The 25,866-nt window shown below is 43.1% G+C and overlaps 2 protein-coding genes across 5 annotated transcripts in view; one reads left to right on the top strand and one right to left on the bottom strand.

Annotated features, from left to right (window-relative positions):
• LOC116944881 (collagen alpha-1(XI) chain-like) overlaps positions 1-3,609 on the bottom strand; it is a 176,649-nt gene extending 173,040 nt beyond the window's left edge. For 2 of the 4 annotated variants that reach the window (XM_076068804.1, XM_032958737.2), the window contains exon 1: positions 3,074-3,609. In XM_076068804.1, the coding sequence (XP_075924919.1) occupies positions 3,074-3,179 (106 nt within the window). In that variant the 5' untranslated portion in view covers positions 3,180-3,609. The remainder of the gene's footprint in view (positions 1-3,073) is intronic. The other 2 variants (XM_076068805.1, XM_032958738.2) reach the window with 1 other exon arrangement.
• An 8,809-nt stretch (positions 3,610-12,418) lies between these two features.
• LOC116944882 (uncharacterized protein C05D11.1-like) overlaps positions 12,419-25,866 on the top strand; it is a 39,275-nt gene continuing 25,827 nt past the window's right edge. Inside the window, exons 1-10 of the mRNA XM_032958739.2 lie at positions 12,419-12,617; positions 14,359-14,441; positions 15,121-15,279; positions 16,111-16,266; positions 16,367-16,420; positions 16,511-16,633; positions 17,274-17,414; positions 17,914-18,024; positions 23,100-23,191; positions 25,117-25,219. Of these exons, the coding sequence (XP_032814630.1) occupies positions 12,467-12,617; positions 14,359-14,441; positions 15,121-15,279; positions 16,111-16,266; positions 16,367-16,420; positions 16,511-16,633; positions 17,274-17,414; positions 17,914-18,024; positions 23,100-23,191; positions 25,117-25,219 (1,173 nt within the window). The 5' untranslated portion in view covers positions 12,419-12,466. The remainder of the gene's footprint in view (positions 12,618-14,358; positions 14,442-15,120; positions 15,280-16,110; positions 16,267-16,366; positions 16,421-16,510; positions 16,634-17,273; positions 17,415-17,913; positions 18,025-23,099; positions 23,192-25,116; positions 25,220-25,866) is intronic.

The following is a 25,866-nucleotide window of genomic DNA, read 5'->3' as shown; positions in this document are numbered from 1 at the left end:
TTGGTTGGGGTCGATTACTCGGTCCCTTTTAAAAGCGGTGACCAACACAATGTCCTGCTTTCTCAAGGTAGGAAACCCCCTACAAGCCACGCCCAGCATGATGCAGCTGATGATGACGTCACAAAGCCCCACCCACTACCTCCCAACCAGCGGCACTTGTGGGAACAGAGGTGAGACTACTTTTTTAAAATATATTTTTTGTGTTATTCGATGAGCAAAAAACATCGATGATTTAAATAATCGGATAAGCCCAGCTATAGAATAAAGATGGTGGGTGCAGTGGTAACGCTTGCTTGTATCTCATGGCAAGACGGATCAGAGTTCGACTCCTGACTCGGGCACCTTTCGTGCATGTCCCCCTGTTCTCCAGTCGTTTCCTCTGGGTTCTCTGTGTTTGCTGCCACAGCACTCTCTTTGGTTGGCCACAAATCCCAATTGAGAATCCTCCCGAAGAAGGGCCTTCGGTCACGATGTGGCTTTCCTGGGTAAACGGGTAACAATCATTATTAATCTCAAGCACACCTCGGCAAAAATGACGTGCATATGGCCAAGACGCATGGCTATGCGGTGAAAGTCATCGATTTTTTTTTTGCCACAAACGGTGAGTGCAAACAAAAATGTAAACCGCCGGTAATGTATATCTCTAAACAGTGTCTGGCATGGCCTCACGCATTGAGGACAAGAATGACACCCACCACATTAAGCTGTCACTTGCACCATCCCTCCTACTGTGTGCATACTATTTTTCCACAACCCCCCCCCCCCCAACTCCTGTTTGGCGGCAAGAACTAAACTCTTTTTGTTGAGATTTCTTTCTTGATATAAATTTTCCTCACCATTACAGTAATCTGCTACTGGTTGAACAAAAACAAAAGGCCCTGGCTACCACGTTATTCGTACAATATGCACGTATTTTAACAGTGGTTGTCCTGAGGATAGACTTGCTCCCTGTCATAGGATTGTGGAATTTTCCACCCCTGGGCTCAGGGCTCATTTGAGCAGGAAATTACGTTGACTTTAGACTATTGTGCGTTTCATGAATGTAAGGTTTCTTTTGTGCATGGTGAGTTTAAGTTGATAATGGACAGGTGTGAGCGAGTGTGGTTAGTTGAACACAAGCTTTGTGGTTTTAATTTGCAACGTGGTGGGTTTCATGGGGGTGGGTGTACCTTGTGGGTTTATGTTATTTAAGATGGCTGTATTCGTTGTGTTATGCTTTTTAAAACGATTGTGCGATATGCCTAGTCCTTGGTTTGGCTCTTTGTGGTGGCTTGGGTCATGACGAGGGACAGCCATGCAGTTCATTGTAACTATCCATTTGTTTTGCATTAGCTACTCCATTAAGCCAATTAGTGTCTCCCGTTTCGCATTCTTTCATGCCAAGTAATTGAGAATCACTACAGCTGTGCAACGCATGCTAGCAATCCACGTATTCATAATCTGAATCTTTATTCAACTCGGCCCAAAGGCGGCTCCCCTAAACTTCAATCATATAACTGGACACACACTATACTCACCTGATAAAGCACACTCACCAGACACTCACCTGCCACTTTACACCACTGACCACTCACCAGTGATCTGACACACTGCACAGACACCACCCCTGACCAGGTGCTCACCAGACACTAGCCACAGATTATACAAAGACATAACAGACCTTAATGCGCTGTTTCCGATACTTGTTTGATTACATTGGCGAGCTATGCATCCGTGTCAAGCTGTTGGCGTGCGTACAAATTGCTAATGAAAGACACTCTTGCATCTTTACACACACACAGCATACTAGAGCGTGCAAAATTCAGACTCCAGTAATGTTCAAGTCTGATAAAACACGCGCTTGCATGTAACAAGCATGATAAACTACCTTTATTGTATAAAACTCTTTATGAACCCGGTAACCTGAGTTCGATTCCTAGACGCGGCCAACATCAGCCGCGAGCGGTATCTGGAACAGGTTCCCTGAGAGCCTCCACTCGTCACCAGCCCGCTTCACTGACCAGTGTGGTGAAGTATGGTCAAACAACCCCCCCCTCCCCCATGATAGACACGATTTTGTGAGGCCTTCGTCCAGCAGTGGATTCACAAAGAGTTGTATTTGTCATCTAAAATAAGTTCACTCTGTACACTCACGACTCACACGAGCTGCTTTCTGTTAAAGCATGCACACTTGAGATTAACGTAACTTTACCGAAAGAACCAAGAATATGAATCACTGCAGTCACGAAAGCTTTAAATCTCAAAAATGTATGTGGCAAGTGTTCAACAACGTGCATTTGGAAAGCCAAGCGCTGTCAATCATCTCTCTCTATATATATATTTAGTGCAAGCCCCTGCAGAACACAGACACCCAAAGCCAATATCCCGTTTGCTATAAATACCACATTGTGTTCCGTATATACAGAGCGATCCATTTATAGACGCCCCCACTGATTTCTGTCCACCACTTTATTATCACAGGTCGATTGATTAGCGTGAGAGCGACGGCTCCGTATCTTACAGAGGAGGGAGTTGAACGGTTTAAGACGTGTGGTGAGACCGGTGGGAGACGTCAAGAGGCCTTGAAATAAAAATGTAATTTCCTCCATACTGAAAAGTTATTTCGATGGGGTATCTATAAATGGATCAGCCCTGTATACGCCGTTTTCTGCCGATTATAAGACGCTCCAGAGAGTAAGACGCAACCCAAACAAGTAATTGGCACCGGTCGGTGTCAATAAAGCTTCAAATCTAGAATCTAGAATTGAAAGTTAGACATCTTTGGGTCGCGGACACGCACACACGCACACACACGCGCACATATACAACGGATCACAAAACGCAACCCCCAAACTTTTCATTGAAAGTAACAGGACAAACATCGGGGACAATGCAGCCAAGGTTCATGCGCAGCTCAGGGCGATTGAGCGTCGTCGTGCATGGTTAGACGCTCGGTGAACTTGATCTCAACGGCATTACAGCAGCGGCAATGGTCAGCGGCAAGATACAGACACATCGTCGCACAATTAAAAACTAAAAAAAATTAAAAGTGGCTAAAAAGTCTCGTTCACGCATCGCCTTTGCGCGCACTCACCTGCATGTGCCGGCCACGCGTGTTGCAGGACGCACATCGCCGAGATCAAACTCAAAGCCGAGTCCCATCTTTTAGTCTTCCACTTCACTGTCGCGTGCCAGCCCATACTCGCTGTGATAACGCAAACGTTGCCCTGCCGTGCGCACCTATGTTTCTGCTTTGTGAAATCTTGCACGTGGATCGTCTGGCGTGTCGGCTTGCTCACTTACTGGCTTGCCGACACAACAACAAATAACAACTAAATCACCGTTAGTGGAACTTTAAAGGCTGCATTGGTCTACACGTTTCATATGAAGCTCCGCAGACGGGACCTGATGGGGACTGGGTTATTTGAAAGCCAATGTTTATCCGCGTGTCGGTTCTGCACCCAGCCGGGGAATGTTCGCCACTTGTTACCGGTCGTGTGGGTTGCAGTGCAAGACCAATGACTGCCAGGTCGCTTTTCCCTCTCAATGGCCAGAGAGAGGGAGAGAGAGAGAGCCACCCACCCAACCCACTTACAAGTCGGTAGTGACTATCCACTCACCACTCAGCCAACCACCCACCCATCCAGAACTCTCCCTCCCTCTCACTCCACCTCCAGCATAGCCACGCACAGGCATTCAACACTCCACTCATTCAAGCACCCACCCAACCCAACCAACTCGTACGCACATACACACACCTACCAGAGACTCCCTCTATCTAACGCACATTCACGTGCTCATTCACTCACTCGCTTACGCATCCATCCATTCCACAAGCAAAGACAAAGGTCACCCGTTAAAGCCTTAACGGATTGTAGGAGCAAGTGCTGTTAGCGAGCACCTGCGAAGGCCGGCACGGAACACCGCACCAAGTTCTCGTTTGAGGCTGAGTCGACCTAAGCGAGGCCCACGACCGGTTCCAGATAATCGTCACTTGTGTCAAACCTGGGTTCGAAGCACAGCGCGCTAACCGCTGCACTACCGCTCCCCGCCACACACACGCACATTCACTTACACCCAATCACCCAGGACTCTCTAACTCACATTCACTCACTCACTCACCATCGCACACATTCACGCACTCACACCCACTCACCCAAGACTCTCTCTAACTCATTCACAAATGCCCCCATCCACTCTCACACGCACAGACACACCTACAAACACGAACTCTCATTCAGTCCCACAAACAAAGATCTCCCAAGATCTTTAGGGCAAGTGTTGTCAGCGAGCACCTATGATGACCGGCACGGCTCACAAAAGGCCAACACCACGCTCAGCCGCCTTTGTCTCTCCAGTGCTGATGTTTACTCATTTGAGGAGTCGACGTAGTGGGAGGCCCAGGACCGATTAAAATATCCACCACTGTTATTGAAAATCGAACTCTGGTGGCCGGGTTCGCAGCACAATACGCTAACTACTAGACTACTGCCTCCCTCTTTGACACGTTCGGTGAATCCACCCACACCCCCTCCAACCCACACCTCCCCACCCACACACAGACACCCCCTTCACACTCAAACGTATACCCCTCCCCCCACCTCGCCTTATATACACCCCCCTCAATCCCACCCCCCCAAACACACACGCACCACACCAACAACCCCACTCAGCCGGGTCACTTCCCTACCTCGCAATGCGTCCCAGCACGCAGCCGCCCACTCACCTTTCACTGCATTAAACGGACTGCATAAATTGTAAGCAGGGGGGGGGGGTCGTGTGGGCTATTGTCAGAGCAAGAGAGAGCCGGGGCGATCCATTCATCTCGAAAATGACCCTAACTCAACGAAAACAATGTCCTGTGTTTTTTTTTTTGGTGTAAACGGAAGGTTTGTTGCCAAAACAGGGCCGGCTGTATCTTCGCTGGAGCCTTAGCGATGTTGGTAATTTTGATTAGTTTTGCAGACTATGCATCCCGTTAGGGGTAAAGAGTGGTGCTACATATATGGTAAAAAAGAGATCCCTTCGTCGATCTACTGCTGGATGGAGACCTCCCCACGTTGTGTCAGTCGTGCGGGTTGTTTGACCATACTTCACCATACACTGGTCAGTACTAGTTGGAAAAGTGGTAACCGGGGAGCTCAGGACCGGTTCAGATATGACTCACCATTAATGTTATCCGTGGGTTTAAATATTCCAAGTTAATTTACAAAAGAAATACAAAAAAATACGCTGTGATAGCGACATGACAACAGAAACGGTTCTGAAAAATGTGTCGTTATAAATCAACACGCCTTTGAAGTTTGCAGTCCAGTGTTGAGGACAAAAATACTTTTGTCGGAGGAATGCCGTTCACGTATCCCATCTCCAGCGATTCCATTTACAGACGCCACTGGACACCCAGGAAAATTACCACTAACTCTTGTGAGAGACAACAGCCACACTTTGTGCCACGAAAGGACAACGTTGTAAAAAAAACAGTTTAAAAACACCAAACAATGCAACGCATTCCGCGGTTATTAGAACGTGTCAAGAACAACATTTACAATATCTGACACGTATAATGGCAGCCCGAGGCTTGCTTCCTTGACCTTTTAGGTTAACCCATAAGGCTATCACCTCAATACATCTGGTAGGAATTTTCTTTGCTGAAATCAGTGAACTGAGCCAATTTGAAGTCTTAACCTGTCTGCTGTCGGCAACACTTTCTTAAAACACCATGAAGCAAACGGATTCCCAAAACTCCAGCCCATGCGACCCAGCAGCATCGATTGTGGATTTCGACATATGCAAACGAAGCAAGGGGTCGCAAGCGACTCGTGAAAAAAAATAGGGGTGAGCCAAATATCAGTTCCAATTAAAATCCTAATAAACATACAAGAAGTGCATTAACATAACGAGAACATGAAGTGTAACGAGAAAATTAATATAACATCGTAATGCGTTCATCCCTTTCCTATCTGTAATCTGTCTTCCCTCATTTAACTCCATCTTTGTATCTTGTCTACATCTCTTATTTCACTACATCTGTCTCAACTCTGTCTCTTCTTTAGTCCTCACTTCAGCTCTGTATTTTGTCTAAGCCCATCAGATGTCCAGTAGATGTCAATTTATTGCCTATATCTCACATCATATTGGTCATTTGCAAATGGGGAGGCCGAAATATGATTTCTGCTTTGGGCCCCCAATGGGCCAGCACCACCACTGCCCAGAATTCAGGATTACATTTGTGATCTTCTTGGTTAATACTGTACATATGTAATCAATTAACACACTGCACGCACCTTATGATTGCTCAACACATACCACGTGGCGTATAGTGCACACACACTTACACGTACACACGTATGCGTACCATATTTCTTAGTTTAAATTAAATCAGCAATCAATACATGCGAGGTACACACACGATTTCTATGTTAATCGATGCTTTCTGCATCACGTGGTGCATACACACGCAATAATATATAACGAAAGGGTTTGAATCAATGGCAAGGTCGTGTGGTGGGGTAAAGTGTGGGTACTTTCCATCACCAATACACATCTTTCAAGACTTCTGGACAGCAGGCAGTAGGCCAAAATTCCCTCGAGAGGGGCTCTCTAGATCTATCTAAATTGAAGGTACTTCCACCTATGAGCAATTGCAGGGCTGTGCCTTCATCTATATATGAAAGGGAAATTTGTGAATGTGTCTGTTCAAAATGTTTAGCGTTCTTCCCGACATGCAACAAACTTGAAATTTGCCATGTGGGTACTTTCCAGACTGTACACCATGCAAGAATTATAAAAATAGACTTTTGTTTATATTTTTTTTGGGGGGGGGCCCAATAATGAATATATTTTGCACGACAAGTGAGCTGTGACGTCCCATCTGTCATGTGACCCGCGCATGTGGAAGCGTCACGGAGTGTGCCTGCTCATGTCACGCACCCCCCCACCAACCCTCCACGAGAAAAGTGCCATACAAATGTGTTGCAGGTCTAAGGCGTTCTTCGCGCAGCATTGCTTTATTATTTCAGTCGTTTACTGCCGAACGCACCCTGAAAGTTGTGTGTGTGTCTGCAGCAAGCGCGTGTTTATGTGTACCTATGGACGCGCACGCAAGTGAGATACACAGATATCAGATACACAATCTACACGTCAGATACACAGATCTCAGATACACAATCTACAAGTCAGATACACAGATCTCAGATACACAATCTACAAGTCAGATACACAGATCACAGATATACAACTACAAGTGAGATACACAGATATCAGATACACAATCTACAAGTCAGATACACAGGTCTCAGATACACAATCTACACGTCAGATACACAGATATCAGATACACAATCTACACGTCAGATACACAGATCTCAGATACACAATCTACAAGTCAGATACACAGATCTCAGATACACAATCTACAAGTCAGATACACAGATCACAGATACACAATCTACAAGTCAGATACACAGATCTCAGATACACAACCTACACGTCAGATACACAGATCTCAGATACGCAACCTACACGTCAGATACACAGATCTCAGATACACAATCTACACGTCAGATACACAGATCACAGATACACAACTACACGTCAGATATCAGATACACAATCTACACGTCAGATACACAGATCTCACATACACAATCTACAAGTCAGATACACAGATCTCAGATATACAATCTACACGTCAGATACACAGATCACAGATACACAATCTACAAGTCAGATACACAGATCTCAGATACACAATCTACACGTCAGATACACAGATCACAGCTACACAATCTACAAGTGAGATACACAGATCTCAGATACACAATCTACAAGTCAGATACACAGATCTCAGATACACAACTACAACTCAGATACACAAATCACAGATACACAATCTACACGTCAGATACACAGATCACAGATACACAACTACAAGTGAGATACACAGATATCAGATACACAATCTACAAGTCAGATACACAGATCTCAGATACACAATCTACACATCAGATACACAGATCACAGATACACAACTACACGTCAGATACACAGATATCAGATACACAATCTACAACTCAGATACACAGATCACAGATACACAATCTACAAGTGAGATACACAGATCACAGACACACAACTACAAGTGAGATACACAGATATCAGATACACAATCTACAAGTCAGATACACAGATCTCAGATACACAATCTACATGTCAGATACACAGATCACAGATACACAACTACACGTCAGATACACAGATATCAGATACACAATCTACAAGTCAGATACACAGATCTCAGATACACAATCTACACGTCAGATACACACATCACAGATACACAACTACAAGTCAGATACACAGATCTCAGATACACAATCTACAAGTCAGATACACAGATCTCAGATACACAATCTACACGTCAGATACACAGATCACAGATACACAACTACACGTCAGATACACAGATATCAGATACACAATCTACAAGTCAGATACACAGATCTCAGATACACAATCTACACGTCAGATATACAGATATCAGATACACAACTACACGTCAGATACACAGATATCAGATACACAACTATATGTCAGATACACAGATCACAGATACACAATCTACAAGTGAGATACACAGATACACAATCTACAAGTCAGATACACAGATCACAGATACACAACTACACGTCAGATACACAGATCACAGATACACAATCTACACGTCAGATACACAGATCACAGATACACAACTACACGTCAGATACACAGATCTCAGATACACAATCTACACGTCAGATACACAGATACACAATCTACACGTCAGATACACAGATCACAGATATACAACTACAAGTGAGATACACAGATATCAGATACACAATCTACAAGTCAGATACACAGATCTCAGATACACAATCTACACGTCAGATACACAGATCTCAGATACACAATCTACACGTCAGATACACAGATCACAGATACACAATCTACAAGTCAGATACACAGATCTCAGATACACAATCTACACGTCAGATACACAGATCACAGCTACACAATCTACAAGTGAGATACACAGATCTCAGATACACAATCTACAAGTCAGATACACAGATCTCAGATACACAACTACAACTCAGATACACAAATCACAGATACACAATCTACACGTCAGATACACAGATCACAGATACACAACTACAAGTGAGATACACAGATATCAGATACACAATCTACAAGTCAGATACACAGATCTCAGATACACAATCTACACATCAGATACACAGATCACAGATACACAACTACACGTCAGATACACAGATATCAGATACACAATCTACAACTCAGATACACAGATCACAGATACACAATCTACAAGTGAGATACACAGATCACAGACACACAACTACAAGTGAGATACACAGATATCAGATACACAATCTACAAGTCAGATACACAGATCTCAGATACACAATCTACACGTCAGATACACAGATCACAGATACACAACTACACGTCAGATACACAGATATCAGATACACAATCTACAAGTCAGATACACAGATCTCAGATACACAATCTACACGTCAGATACACACATCACAGATACACAACTACAAGTGAGATACACAGATCTCAGATACACAATCTACACGTCAGATACACAGATCACAGATACACAACTACACGTCAGATACACAGATCTCAGATACACAATCTACACGTCAGATACACAGATACACAATCTACACGTCAGATACACAGATATCAGATACACAACTACACGTCAGATACACAGATATCAGATACACAACTACACGTCAGATACACAGATCACAGATACACAATCTACAAGTCAGATACACATATCACAGATACACAATCTACACGTCAGATACACAGATCTCAGATACACAACTACAACTCAGATACACAGATCACAGATACACAATCTACAAGTGAGATACACAGATACACAATCTACAAGTCAGATACACAGATCTCAGATACATAATCTACACGTCAGATACACAGATCACAGATACACAATCTACAAGTGAGATACACAGATACACAATCTACAAGTCAGATACACAGATCTCAGATACACAATCTACACGTCAGATACACAGATCACAGATACACAATCTACAACTCAGATACACAGATCACAGATACACAATCTACAAGTCAGATACACGGATATCAGTTACACAACTACACGTCAGATACACAGATATCAGATACACAACTACACGTCAGATACACAGATCACAGATACACAATCTACAAGTCAGATACACAGATCTCAGACACACAATCTACAAGTCAGATACACAGATCACAGATACACAATCTACAAGTGAGATACACAGATACACATTCTACAAGTCAGATACACAGATCTCATATACATAATCTACACGTCAGATACACAGATCACAGATACACAATCTACAACTCAGATACACAGATCTCAGATACACAATCTACACGTCAGATACACAGATCACAGATACACAATCTACAAGTCAGATACACAGATCTCAGATACACAATCTACATGTCAGATACACAGATCTCAGATACACAATCTACACGTCAGATACACAGATCACAGATACACAATCTACAAGTGAGATACACAGATCACAGATACACAATCTACAAGTCAGATACACAGATCTCAGATCCATATCTACAAGTTTCCCAGCAAAAATGCAACTTTGGTTCAAAGTTGCACGTTTACTGGTCTGTGTACCAGTACTTAGTTTTGCATCGAGGTTTGCGTCTCTCTTTGTAAGAAACATAAAAATAACTTCAGTGGTTAAAATATGACCTGTCCTCGTTTTACGGGACAGTCCGTGAATTGGCATCCCCGTTCAGGCGGTAACAGCTGATCTCTGCACGGCGATACGGTGCTCAGCTTGATCATGGTATACTGCAACAGTTTTGACAGACCTAACGTGAAAATTTAGATTTAAAGCTTTCGTGACTGCAGGGATTCATATTCTTGGTTCTTTCGGTAAAGTCACGTAGAAGGGAAACAATAAAATAATAAAAATATAAAACAATAAAATTCTCACGACGTTTCGACTGCAACACAATCAATCATCATCAGGTGATGAAAATAATAAAAATATAAAACAATAAAATTCTCACGACATTTCGACTGCAACACAAGCAATCATCATCAGGTGACACAAGCAATCATCATCATCAGGTGATGATGATTGCTTGTGTTGCAGTCGAAACATCATCACCTGATGACGATTGCTTGTGTTGCAGTCGAAACGTCGTGAGAATTTTATTGTTTTATATTTTTATTATTTTATTGTTTCCCTTCTACGTGACTTTACCGAAAGAACCAAGAATGAGACCTAACGTGGCTTGAGAAATGTGTCCGGGTTTGTCCTATTACTCTAGTCCATATTTAAAACCCCGTACACATTTAAAACCCCGTACACCTGGTCTTGACACAGCTGGAAACCCATACGGTGAACTCGTTTTATAGTACAGGGGAAATTTAGTTTTAAGGTCCATACGGCGTCCAGACGTTTCAATACTGTACAACTAAACATGTCTATGTGTTTGCGTTTCTCCCTTGTGATTTGGACTTTGTAGTGTGAAGGTTGAGATGTACAAGGACACGGGATGACCAATACGGTCTGAATTTGTCTGTTAATAAGGTCGGCACTGATCAGGGGCTGACAGGTATGCTACGAACTACTATACACTGCACTAAACACTACTAAACATTACACTACTATACACTACTATACCTGTTAACCCAGTTTACCCCGTATTCTTGTACAGGGAAATTTTGAGTTTTCAGGTCCATACGGCGTACAGCCGTTTCAATACGTGCAAATAAAGTATATTTGTGTTTCTTCCTTGTGATTGGACTTTGTAGGATGAACGTTGATATTTATGAGCACGGGGTGACCAATACGGTGTGAAGTGATCTGTAATAAGTTAGGGTACTGATAAGGGGTTGAGGTCGATGTTTACACACACGTGGCATTGGAACCTAAGAATTCGGCGCAACTATTACGTGGCGAAAATAGTGCAATATCGCATTATTGAACGCACGCGGTAATCCCCGTGCCTTGTTAATGTAAAAACAAAATAAGTAACTTTGAGATTTGTTTTCTGTGCGATTGTCAACACACGCGTCGGTGAGTTAAACAATGTCCATCGTGAAGCATGGCACACGATAACAGCCCGCTCAGTACTTCTCACCACATTCACCCACCGCCGATTCCACACCGATACAAAAAAAACATTCATGAAGTAAATGACGCACAGACAAACCCATACTGTAAATATAACTTTCTTGATTAACACAAAAACAAACGAACAAAAATTGTCTCTGTTATTCGCTTTATTGACGTATTTTCCCCCTTATTATTATTATATCCTTCTGCTACGAAAGCGCAACAACGCAATTAACCGCCAAGTCTTTCCGTCGTCGTGGTAGCGGGGCAGCATGGCGCCCTACACCGGCAACTTTGACTTGGAGAGCGAGGTGTGCGCCACGGGAAACATCTCCGTGAAGAAGTTCCGCTCAAGGGAGTCGGGCCTCACCGTCTGCCTGGCCGACGTCGAGGGCCCACTGGTCGGCGGACACTTCTGCCTGGGTGAGGCTCGCGCCAGCCGTGCCGAATTACGTCGGGCCTGGCGGGGCCCCGCTTTTCTGGTTTGCGGCCTAAATCGGTGGCGGTGGTTGTGGCGGTGGTGGTGGCTGTGGCGGTGGTGGTGGCGGTGGCGGCGGTTGTGGCGGTGGTGGTGGTGGCGGTGGTGGTTGTGGCGGTGGTGGTTGTGGCGGTGGTGGCGCGCTGTGAATGTATGCTGATGGGTGTTGGTGATCATGTTGTTGCTGGTGGTGATGGTGGTGTTGTTTGTGGTGGTGATGGTGGTGGTGGTGTTGATGTTGCTGGTGATTGTTGTGATGGTGGAGATGTTGCTGATGGTGGTCATGTTGGTGGTGCTGGTGTTGATGTTGCTGGTGATTGTGGTGATGTTGGTGGTGATTGTGATGATGGTGATGATGCTCTTTGATCATGGTGGTAGTCATTGCACTGTTGTTGATGGTGATGTTGCTGGTGATAGTGATGCTGTTGGTGGCGTTGATGATAGTGTTGACGATTATGCTGGTTGATGATGATGGTGTTGGTGATCTTGATGTTGATGATAGTTGCTAAGTAACTGATGATGGTGGTGATGCTGCCAGTTATGTTGGTGGTAATGATGATGATGATGGTGGTGGTGGTGGTGATGATAATGATGGTGCTGGTGGTATGTCTGATGATGATTGTTGTGCTATTCTTGCTGGTGGTGATGATTAGGATGCCAATGATGGTGCTCATGCTAATGTTCATGATCATGATGGTTGTGATTTTGGTGCTCATGTTGCTAATGGTGCTAGTGCTGACACTGCTGCTACTGTTGTTTTGTTGTTGATGATGTTGGTGATGATGTTGGTGATAATAATGTCGGTGCTCTTGTTACTGATGATGGTGGCCATGCACTTCCTGATTATGATTATTATGGTAGTTATGGTGCTGAGGATGTTAATTGTGATAGTAGTGATGTTAGTATCGGTGTTACTCCTGCTGGTGGTGCTGGTTATGTTACTGGTGGTAATGATGCTGATAATGGTGGTGGTGATGCTGTTCCTGATGATGGTGGTCATGGACTTCCTTCCTGATGATGGTGGTGATGGTCCTGAGGATGTTAATGGTGATAGTAGTGATGCTGGATGTAATTACCAGCGAAACGTTCGTATTCAAATTATGAATGTTGTAGATTTACTCTCCAACACACCGGTGGGCTGAAGTAGTAACTAATTGGCGCGTTGTTTTTATGACAAACCTTACTCGCTGCATCGGTTGGTGGAGGTTACGACACATTTCATATATAATATTGAATAATATTGGTGGCAAAAGCCTACGTGTTATACTGAGTAGTGATGTTAATATCGGTGTTACTCCTGCTGGAGGTGCTGATGCTAATGTTCCTGATGGTGATGTTGATTATTGTGGTGAACGGTCTTGCCACAGAAATTTGGCTCGATTGCTATTTGGCCTAATCCAAAATTGAATTATTGTTAATAAATGGAAATGTTGTGTTGGATGAGAACTATAACCGATTCCAGAGGTTGACAAACATCAGCATTGTGTCAAACTATTAGGATTCCAGCAAATTTCCCAAAAACTATGCCATGCCCCACCACTCAGTGACCACTCACAAAATGACTTCATTATCCAAATGAAGTCCTCTTTTTTATTTCACGCACTTATTCGTGGAATTGTTTGCTATTTTTTACGGACTTAATTTTTTCCCTCTAATTCTGAATTAAGACGTGCACTTGTGTTTCAGCAACGGAGGCTTATGATGATGATGGCCTGCCCCACACCTTGGAGCACCTTGTCTTCATGGGCAGCGAGGAATACCCGTACAAAGTTAGAGAACACTGACACTGCGCTTACTGAATTCTTTGTCATATTGCAATCTTCAGGGCTTTGCAAATCTATTGCTGGATGAAGGCATCTCCACCCCACATTGGTTGGGTTTGTTTGGCGATATTGGCACCATGCTGGTCAGCGCACATTCGGGAATAGAGTATACCAGGATCCGGTTCATATTTTATCGCCACTAAAGTTATCCTTGACAAGGAGTCAAACTGAGGTCACCAGCTTCATAGCACTTTGTAGGAACTAATGCACCATCATGACCCACCCAGCACTCATATTTAATCTTAAAATGATCATTGAAGAGTTCAGTTTTAACTAAAAAAATATATGTATGAAATTGACATACCATGATAAAACTATTGTAGTGGTAATTGAGGAATATCCACATTGATGGTCCTGCATAACCTAACATAAAAACACATGTATCAAAATGTGTCTGAGATAGCTGCCATTTCTACCATTTAGCGAAGTTGTGAAATGTAATGCAAAGGAGTGAACTTTATGACATTTGTCATAACATAACACACCGTAATAGTGTGTGTCGTTTTATTTTACACACAGTACATATACATGCATTTTGTTGCATTTTCTGACACTTGAATGCAATACGTATCCCATGTTGGTTTTGAAGGCACTGCGATAACGTTTTCCTGTTCGTGTGCTGTAGGGTGTTTTGGATCTCCTAGCAAATCGGTGTCTGGCGCAAGGAACAAATGCATGGACAGACACCGATCACACGTGTTACACCATCACGACGGCTGGGAGTGAAGGTTTTCTCAACCTGCTGCCCATTTACCTGGACCACATTCTTTACCCGACACTGACGGTAACCAGCTACACGTGGACATCTTCGTAATTCGAAACGTCATTTGTCTCATTCAGCCTGTGAGTCACATTACGCGTGTTATTTTATGGCATAACAAGTCAAGTAAAGACTCGTTATTACCAGAAGGCACCAGGAACCTATTGTATCCATGATTAATTATGTGCAACTTATGACATTTAACCGAGGTAAAATAATACAACTCCAATGTTTTTTTGTCAAAATAGTAATATATATACGTCTATATAGGTGATGTGAATATTTGTGGTGACTGGTTGTTGGAGGGAAAATCCCAATAAGGCTTCATACCACTCATGCCTTGCAGTCTCTTTGAGAATTGTAGATGAAAAAAATATTCTCCCCGTCTTAAGGATGAACTGGTGCTAGCTCAGTAACATTATGTATAGTCCATGCACATATGTAAAGAAATACAATGTTGTCAATCCACTGCTGGATGATGGCCTTCCCACTCCGCGTGGGTCGTTGGAGTTACTTTACCCTACTTCACTGGTTGGTGCTGGTTGGTGAAGCCTGGGAATGCATACGTGGGGGAATGAAATTATAGTAAAGTATTCAAATGTTCTGCAGTACCCTCTGCTACCCACCATGTAGCCCCACAACCTTTAGCAGCCTGTTTGTGCATGGTGGTCACCCATCCACGCACTATCCAGGTGTAATTCTGCTTAGCTTGCGAGCTCTGCCAAGATTGGGAACATTGTGTTGGATTTGGTCAAAACAGCTTGCTTACACCTATCAAATAAATGTACGAAAAAGGAAATAATAGTACCTTGCGTCTGATTTTGTTTCTTTTACATTTGCCGTTGTGGTGCGCAGGAATCCAGCTACATCACGGAAGTGCATCACATTAATGGCGATGGGGAGAATGCTGGCGTAGTTTACTGTGAAATGCAGGCTCGGGAGAACACGGGAGAGAGCCGCACACATCGTGCCATGCTTAATGCCATGTACTCCGGTCGCTGTGGGTACAAAGTGAGAAGCGCACATATTTGCTTGGATTCACCGGAATGTTGGCATTTTCCTTTTCGTCTGTTTGGTGTTAATTCGTGGCCACATGATTGTGTCCTTGCAGTCAGAAACCGGCGGGATGCTAGAGAACCTCAGGACGAGCACTTCACATAAAAAGGTCAGCGTGCGACATGCAACGTTCCATTCATGTCACTTTTATTCCTGAGGCCCATGTGGAAGTGGTGATATTTCTAATAATGCTTGGCAGGTATGCGACTACCACCGCACGTTTTATCGGCCCGAGAATCTTTGCCTCATCATCACGGGCCAGGTGGACCCTGAAGAAGTTTTCCGGGCTTTGGATCTCACCGAACAGAAAATAAAATCAAAGGTGACTTCTTACCACTTCCTACGTCATGTATGAAGACACATACAGTTGTGACGAATGCACATTTTAATGATGTTCTAGAAGGCCTAGATAGCTTAGGTCTGGTACAATTTTTTTCCAGTATATTCGTATTACGGGAAATGTTTGTAAATTAAAACATGTTTTTGTGCCCCGCAAAAAAATCTTAAACAAATTTGGGATTTTTTGGGGGGTTTTAACCTAAATCTACAAAACTTTCTATTTTGGAGTGTTTTGAATGGTGTTGAATGAATATATGAAGTCAGGTAATGGATAATTTTATTTGGTACTTTTCTTTTTGAAAGGTACTGATAACATTCAGGGGGTGGGAGAGAAATAACGTATTGTTGTTGAACCAAGGCCATCGCAACTATGTGGGTTGGAGTGTGCAAGCAGGATTGTGAATCTATGTTTATCAAATCTTCAATAACGCATCATTAGTGAACCAAACAATTCGCTCCTGTGGAGTGTGACACTAAAACTGATAGAAAGCAGGTGAAGCCCATTACTGGATACTTATTTTAAACCAATGTCTATTTTAACTTTTTTTTTAAGACTACTAGATGTTGTTTTTCGACAAATGTATTATCGTTGCTGATTTGAGCAATTTCTGTTGATGTTCCAGGACCCCCTGCCACCTCACGTGCGTCCTTGGCAGTCCTCTGTTCCTGAGTTTACAGACTTAACAGAGTCTGTGGTTCAATACCCAAGTGATGATGAGACAACCGGCATGGTCACTGTAGCCTGGCGAGGTCCAAGCGCCAAGGTGAAAATCTTGCGTCCTCATAAACACTTGAGATTGACACTGTAAATTGACGTTGGCAATTGTATCCTGAAGGAAGACAAACCCCAAATTAGTCATGCAAATAATCCTTTTGTAGAAATGTCATAGGTTGTTTGAATTTTGCTATCAAATGTAGATTTGAAGCTTTGTTGATGAGAGAAAAAAAAAAACGCTGCAAAGTTTCAGTCAAGAATGTCATTATGCAACCGATGTTTGAATGTAACATCAATGCAGAGATTGCTACGACTCGGCCCCTGGTTGTGAACGTAACGTTTTGTCTCTCTACCTAAGTGTCGTCTGTGCTTCGAACAGTGTAGAAAATATAGCCTTGGTACATTTCGACAAGATAAGAGCTATTGGTTTTTTTCGCGTTGCCTGTATGCTTCATTGCACATGTACTCGGTGAACACATTGGACGAGGTGTAGAGAGGCCGCATGTTTAACGGCCACTCGCTTGTTTTCCCACGCACGTACAATGTAGGATCTGTACAAGATGACTGCCATCGGAACGCTTCTGGAGTATTTGAGCGATACGGCCATATCTCCACTCCAGCGGGACTTGGTGGAGATCTCGGACCCGTACTGCAACAAGGTACCTTACCTTAGACCTTTGACCTTATCCGTTCTTGCACTCGACAGAGCATCGGGCAAAACAGCTTAGAATACAACTTGTGGTTTTTCAACCAACTAAGCTGTGTTGTCCCATGATATTCCTGTGACCTCTTATCACGTTATTGTATGGCCAAATTTGTTTCCTTAATGGCCTCCACCACCCGACATGTGTTTAACGAGCCAATTATTACTTTTTGGCTCACGGGTAAGTTGAAGATTAATTCTCAAAACCAAATTTCGCACTTGGATACAACATTTTGCTGGACGCCACATCACCCATCAGGATAAGATTCCGGAATTCAGAATTATAATATAGGTAGTCAGACTAATGATGTTACCTGAAACCGGCTTCTTAAATAGGCTTCTTAAACAGGTGTCTTTACCACACTGGAACAACCTATCATATTCACATTGGATAGTAACCATTAAATATTCATTCCAATTCTTTGGGTCTTTCGGTAAAGCCACTTAGATAGAAAAAAATATCATAATAACAATATTATTTTTTCTATCTACGTGGCTTTACCGAAAGACCCAAAGAATATGAATTCCTGCAGTCACGAAAGTTTTAAGTCATTTATTCTAGTGTTATTCCAATTTACACTCTTTAATTATAATACAGTGAATTTATTCATAATAAATTCACTGTATTATAATTAATACAGTGAATTTATTGTGTTAAACTGACAGTGAATTTAATTTGTGAAAACCTACTTGTTAAGTTGTCGATTTTCTCTCGCCAATTCTCGCTTGGTCTTCCTCTTTTTCCGTCGTTGAAACATTACTCGCTGTGTTTATTGACAGTCAGATTCTACAACCTTTTAACTTCCCAGTAGATAACTGAACTTATGACCGTAACAAAGCATTTCAGCCCGAGGTACGGTATTGACAAATTTGCCCCAAAGGCACTGCAAATGCATCGGGGTGTTTTTGTACACGCTGTCTGAATTTTTCATGTTATAGCCAAAAGCTATATGCTGGCGGAGGCTGCATCGTAGTACAGCAGCAGTGTGGTGCATTGTCATGAAGTCACTAATGGGGTGTATGGAGTGATGGCCTCCGTGGTTAGTCGACTGTTCAGTGAAGCTGGTGGCCTTAGTTTGATTCCTGGCCACGGCTAACATGAGTGGCGAAGGATATTTGACCTGGTGCTGGACCTCTTCCCCCCCCCCCCAACTCCCTTTCACCAACCCACACTGGCCAATGTGGGGAGGTATGCTCAAACAACCTCCGTGACTTGCGTCACAGTAAATTTATATTATTTAAAGCGAGGTACTTTTTTTTTTAAAGAGTAAAATCTCACACACGCTGGAAACTAATTCAGTCTTGGTACAGTGTGCATTAATGGGTGTAACGATTCTGCCACCTTGTGCTTCAACGAATTGCCTTGATTCATGGCTGGGGTTCAATGCATTTTTTTCGTACAATGTGGTGCGGGAGAGCCCATCGCATACGACATGCACACATTTCAACAACGTCGAGTCTTCCACATGCGCTTTGATGCTTGTGTCGTGAGGTTTAGATTTAACATAAGTTGACGCATTGTAATACCCCCCAAAATTCTCGATAAAAGTCATAATATCTGGGGTTCCTCCTGCAGGTCACCCAAAACAAAACACGTTTGGACACATTCGCATTCTGCCTCGGTCTGCTGGTAAAGATTCTGTGATTGTCAGTGCCAGTATTTGAGGGTTTAGCTTAAATCACCTATCAGTCTTTGTCTGGCGTCTGGCGTTTTGCCAAACTGCATTTACAAATGTGCAGGAATGTACACTCTCACTGTAATGTGAGCCCGTATGTGCCTTTAAATACCCAACGGTCACAATTATCACTGCACATGATGACTGGATCTAACAACTCCGGTAATTCACAGTTGAAAAATCCACAGTCGTGCATTTGTAACTTCTGGATGAAAGCATTTGTCATTTTCAAAGGTGTCATATTCACGGAGTATGCTTTACATTTTAAATCAGTAATTAAAACTCTTAATTAAAACAGTTGTGATAATGTAATTAGGCACTCTCCTGAGAAACGTAATAAACCCTGATTTTATGGACCTTGAAAGTGTCGCTTGCTGGCATGTGTAAGTCACTTTCATAGATGTGTGGCAGGTTTTAGGTAAAGGGTGGTCAGCTCCGAGATGTATCAGTAACTGGACACGCCTACATGCATCTGGAGGGGTTATATGCTCTATTCTGACACTGATGATGCACTGTATACCCCGAGGATAGTGGACATTCCATCGTCTTTTGGTTATTTCTTTTGTACGTTAACTTGTTAAACATTTGCAGGTAAAAAAAAAACTCTGGTGTCAACCGTTCATGCGATAAAACTATTTACGCGAGCTTTATATGCAGCTTCCATTCATTCCTGCTGAACGTTATTTTGCCATTGTGAAAGTTATTGGAATTGTAAACATAGCGAGTGTCAGTGTCGAATGTCACGTGAGTGTCCAACGTTTGACTTAGTTCGGTTAACGTAAACAAGGAGTCAGATCGGATACGAAAGTCGTTTTCAAGAGGGGGGGGGAGGCTAAAAGTTGTGATGACTGTTAGTTTTCTTTGGTGATGAAATGTTATTTTGTTTTCTTTCACCGGCACAGGTGGTCCTTGTGTACTCGCGGCTGCCCGCAGTAGGGAGAAAATCCTCTTAGATTTTCACTGTAGGTGATTTATTTGATGCCGCGGTAACAAAGTGATGAATGTCAGCACCGGTTGGCTTGCGGCCATTGGCTTGACATAGCACGGCGAGAGGTGGAAGGGACATCAATCACATAATCAGCATTGGTAGCGGTTGCACGTTCCAGTCTTTGGGGCATTTTTCACTCGCGCCCCCTTGCCGTCCTCCTCGTCTTCAAAGTTGGGACAATCGGCGCCCTTCCGCGAGCGGTTTATCTCTCGAGGTGGGGGTTTCCCGAGCGCTGCGGCGATCTCGAGTCGTGTGTTTTTTTTTGTAATTCTGCAGCTGAAGAACACGACTTTTGCCTTTTTATATAGGATTACCGACGGGGCGATCTCGGCAAAGATAAGTGCTGATTGAGGATTTACAGTGTACAGTATTTGCGTTCGCTTTTCACCCGAGGGCCATTCCTGAGCCTCGCACGATCGCACGACGAACACCGAGCACGGCAAAGGTTACACGCTAGGTCACAGATGCGGTGCTTCTCCCTCGTGGGAACCCAATGCAATCACGGCGCGTTTGTTTTTTCGTGTCGCAGTTTTGACTTGAGTGACCTACGTGCGAAAAGATGAAAAAATTACAAATCTATTTTTTTTTATTGCCCAATGAAAGACAAAAAAAGATATATCTGAATCACAGTACAGTAGCAGTTGCTCGTATTGTTTGAGATTTTTGTGATGTTAAACTTATGGAGACCGCGTAGGTTTTTAGGGTTGTGCTGTACGGCCCGACTCAGGCCGTATAGCATGTCATTCGGCGCAATGACCGACGTTTTGCTCCATGTCCTTGGAGCACCTCCAGGAACCGAATATTCAGAAACAAAAATTTGGAGAGCTATGTTTTTGGCTGTATCCCCAACATGATAGATACATTTGAAAAAAATGCACTCATTATTTTTTTACATGTTTAACTACTAAATTACCTGCTCTGTAATCTAAGATGCTATTCATGTACCACAACTAAATTGATTATCCAATTTGTCCAATCTTAATTGAGGCATTTCATGAACTCCGTACTAAACTTTGTATGGAATCACTCATTAAATAATTTTCACTTGCATATACATCACCAAAAATGTCCTCCTCTTTGGCGATGTAAAGCTATAATCAGGCTAAATTTCGATTTAAAGCTTTCGTGACTGCAGGGATTCATCTTCTTGGTTCTTGCGGTAAAGTCACGTAAAAGAAACAATAAAATAATACAAATATATAACAATAAAATTATCACGACGTTTCGACTGCAATACAAGCAATCATCAGGTGTGAAAACCACTGGGAAATAATGAAATAATAAAAATAAAACACTAAAATTCTTATAATCAGGCTGTTATAATTTTACTGTATTTGCATTTGAACGTTTGCATTATGCCTGTAAATTACTCTGTGTTGTGTTTAGCGGGTTTTTTTCCCCACAATATTAATGGCACTCAAGTGACCGAATAAATACAGTCTAGGCAAGTGAAAATCCATAGGCACTTGATGATTTTTCAGAAAAGAACCATGACAATGAGGGCTTTTATATGACATGAATATTATTCGTTAAACACCCCCATTGCAGGTGTGTGTTGCAGTACAATTCTACATCTGCTTGGACTTGGCCAAATTGTCACTTTTATTAAATGTTACTACTTACTATTCAGTGTTAACGTTTACTTGGCCCTTGGGCATTAAACAGTCTTAATGTGCTGTCCTTGCCTAAGTATGCCTCACATTTGTGTGTATTGTCAAACGTGATTTTGGATATTTTTTCAATACGATAATGAACGTTAGGAGAAAGTAATTGTCTGCTTACATGTTGTATGGACAGCCCTTTTGTCAATTTACCAAGCCGTGCCGATCGTAGCGGCTATTCGACCATACTTCACCGCGTTGGTCATTGTGCGTTGGTGAAGGCGAGGGGCATAGACGTGGGATCGTATTTTTGTGCCAGAGTGGATATTACTGTAGTGCCCTCCACTGCCTGCCATGCAGCCTTGCAGTTTATATAAAAAAAAACCTCAATTGTGCATGATCACTTATACCAAGCGATATCCGGGCTCAGCCCTGAACAGCTTTCTCACCCTCATGAGGTCGGGCGCACTCCCGGGGTGATTTGGTCACGGACGTTATCTTGTGCAATTAATTTATATTTTACGTGAAGTTTATTTCACTCGACCGTTTGCCCCGTTGCATTTCAGGCACGTGTTTTCACGTTATCAGGATAAACCCACAGTGTAAACGGTGATACTGTCTATAAGCTTAATATGTCGTGCACGCGGATACGTAAAATGGACAAGTGTTGAAGTTGCACGTGAATTGATCGCCCGTTTAGCTTCGGAGCTCACGCGGTGTCCTACGAGTGTTTTAAAATCACTGTTTCCCTCGTCTGTTGGCACAGGTGGGGTGCAGTATCCTCGAGAACAGTGTTGGCTGTGTCTACATAAAATGCTGCAATGTGCCTTTCCCCAAACTGAGCGACGTGAAGGAAAAGTAAGTGCCTTGTCATAAATGCATACCTATCTCCATGGCAATCGTGTGTGTGTGTGTGTGCTGTGCGCGTATTCAAGCGCCACTGTGTATCAAATCCTGTCTTCTAGGAACACTCTTTCGAAACAATTCTGTGAAAGCTGTTAAATTAAATTTCCACTCTTTGTAGCGAACAGGTGAGCGGTGAACAAGATGCGAGACTGAAGCATTGCCGTTGCGCCATCGCCGAATTAGGTTTAGTGTTCCAACCGGAGCCCGTGGCTCTACGTCCCACGCGGTGGTCTTTGAACGGCGCTTATGCAATTAGTCTTTGCGGCGTGTTTACGGTAAATAATGACTGCTCCGTACAGGAGAGACGGCTAAGGCTTAAGCATTGAGCGCTTGTGTACGGGCAGAAGCCTGCTGATGTTGACACTTGTGAGACTGCTGGCGTAATCACATTCTTTTAAAGCTCAAACCGTTTCATTATTGTTTTTTAAGACCGAATTTAGTCTTAATGTTATCAATTACTTTATAGTGGTGTAGGGGCATAGTGGTTTGGACACCGTTCACACTATGAGCAAAGCCACCCGAGTTTAATTCCCAGTGATGGCTATTGTCAGTCAGGAGTGATATCTTAAGCGGTGCTGGGTATCCTGCCCTGACACAAAACCGCACTGACTGGTGTGAAGTGTAGTCAAATCTCCCCTGTGGCTGACCCAATGTGGAGAGAGCTTCATCCAGCAGTGGATTAACAAAGGGCTTTGATTTCATCTGAGTTTTCTTTGAAGTGAGGAAGTTTAAATAAATCCTATTGTGGAATTACCTGCAGGCAGGAGCTCATTAAAACTTACTTTAATCAGTTACTATATTTTATATAAGTGCATCTTTTAACACCAGCCAGTTTTGGCCACCTTATGGGATTTATCACACTGCTGAGCCTGGTCGATTGTGGAAATGTTTGAGTTAAAGACAAAGCTATTAATTTCTCAAACATCTCATTGTCTTTAATCAATATTGTGTTCTTCATTTAATCTACTAACAACGTGTTATTGAGCGCACTACCACAATGTGTGGGTTTTAATCTCACAATTTTCATTCGCGATTAATTAAACGTCACATTCCTCGCCTACTGTGCATGGAATGGATGTGTAGAATGTACCGCTTGTTGCTATAAATTGTAAACAAGTCCTTGTTCTTTTTTTGGGATAATAAAAAAACAACAAATTATTGATTGGAGCAAATGTGAAAGTTGTTTATAAATTAGTGGTTATCATTGATGGCCCCTACAGCGTCCATAATCAGTGTTGGGCGATGACGTGACACATTTGCCTCTTGTTTGCAGAGGTTGACGGTTAAAATTCAGCCGCCCAGATTAATACTGCGGGTGCATTAACTATAAAAATGTTACAAGCCGTCTGCTGCACGGTGGACATTAAAGATCCCGTAATGTCGTTCCCAAGAGTAGGCCATTGTGTACTGGCATCATGGTCCAAATTTTAAAAATAACCCAAAAATTACTAATATCGAATATATATTGCTAGAAATACTTAGCGGTGCCCATCTTGAAAATGGCCGTGATAGTCGGTTAGGCTTCTTCGACAATGTGTGTTTATGGCCGCATGTGTGCGAATGCACGTGTGTCTATGTGATGTGTACATGCAGGGGAGTGTTTGTGTAGGGGTTAGCACTCTGTGCTATGAATCCGGCGACCCGATTCCTGCTCGAGGCCAACAACACCAGAGATAATTATTAACTGAATCCAGTCCTGGGCCTCCCCTAGGTCGATTCAGCCTCAAATGAGTACCTGGGCGGCAAGCGTGGTGCCGACCACCAAACCCCGTCATATGCCGTTCCGGCTTTAACAGGCGCTCCTCGCTAACGGCATTTACCCTCAAAAGTTTAAGACTATAAGGGGGATCGTTGTCTTGTCTTGTGCTTGCTGCTAGGCTCTTGGCCACGCTGCGGAGGATCGGGGACGGCACGGAGGCTCTTGACATGCCCCGTATGCAAACCGTCATCGCCCGGCAGATTCTGGAGGCACTCAACCATGTGAGTGGCCCGCGGCCCCACCCAGAGTCCTGGCCCGCACAGCTTCCACGGTCACCTGCCAGTCACTGGAAACCACCAAAAATGCATTCAGGCCATTCAGTAACATTTTTTTCTGTTTTTCTTTCAAACATTGTTATGAAGAAGCAGTGAACGTGATAAAACAGGTCATTTTTTATTATATATTACAGACGCTGCTAATGCATTATATGTTTACTCATTTATATAACTTCTATGCTACCCGCTCACATTTTTCTCTGCAAGTTGTAGCTTCTGTGCAATGCAGCAAACATCATAGTTGAGTAAAATTAGCTTTTATTTTTTTATTATACATAGTCCAGTTAGAATATTTGTATTTTCTTTACATTTAAAGTGAGCTTGGTACAAGTCAGGGGAAACATCCAAACATCACTGCCTGGGCACCTTGAAGGGCTTTGTGCATATGTTGCCTTTCGATAGCATGAACCGTAAGGTCTGGCGATTATCCGCTATGAACACAATTGTGGTACCGTCCGTGTGACGCAATGGCCCGAGATGAGAACCTTTCCCAAGGCATCTGCTTCGCCATGGCCATTGCCTGATTATATATATTATTATTCTCACCCACCTCACTGCCATTTTTTTAAGGTGCACAAAATGTCACTACGGCG

This window comes from Petromyzon marinus, chromosome 22 (assembly GCF_048934315.1).
Source record: "Petromyzon marinus isolate PM22_M1 ecotype Great Lakes invasive population chromosome 22, UKy_Petmar_22M1.pri1.0, whole genome shotgun sequence".
Taxonomy (NCBI): domain Eukaryota; kingdom Metazoa; phylum Chordata; class Hyperoartia; order Petromyzontiformes; family Petromyzontidae; genus Petromyzon; species Petromyzon marinus.
The sequence above is the reverse complement of the archived record's forward strand: the minus strand, read 5'-3'. Positions and strand labels throughout refer to the sequence as shown.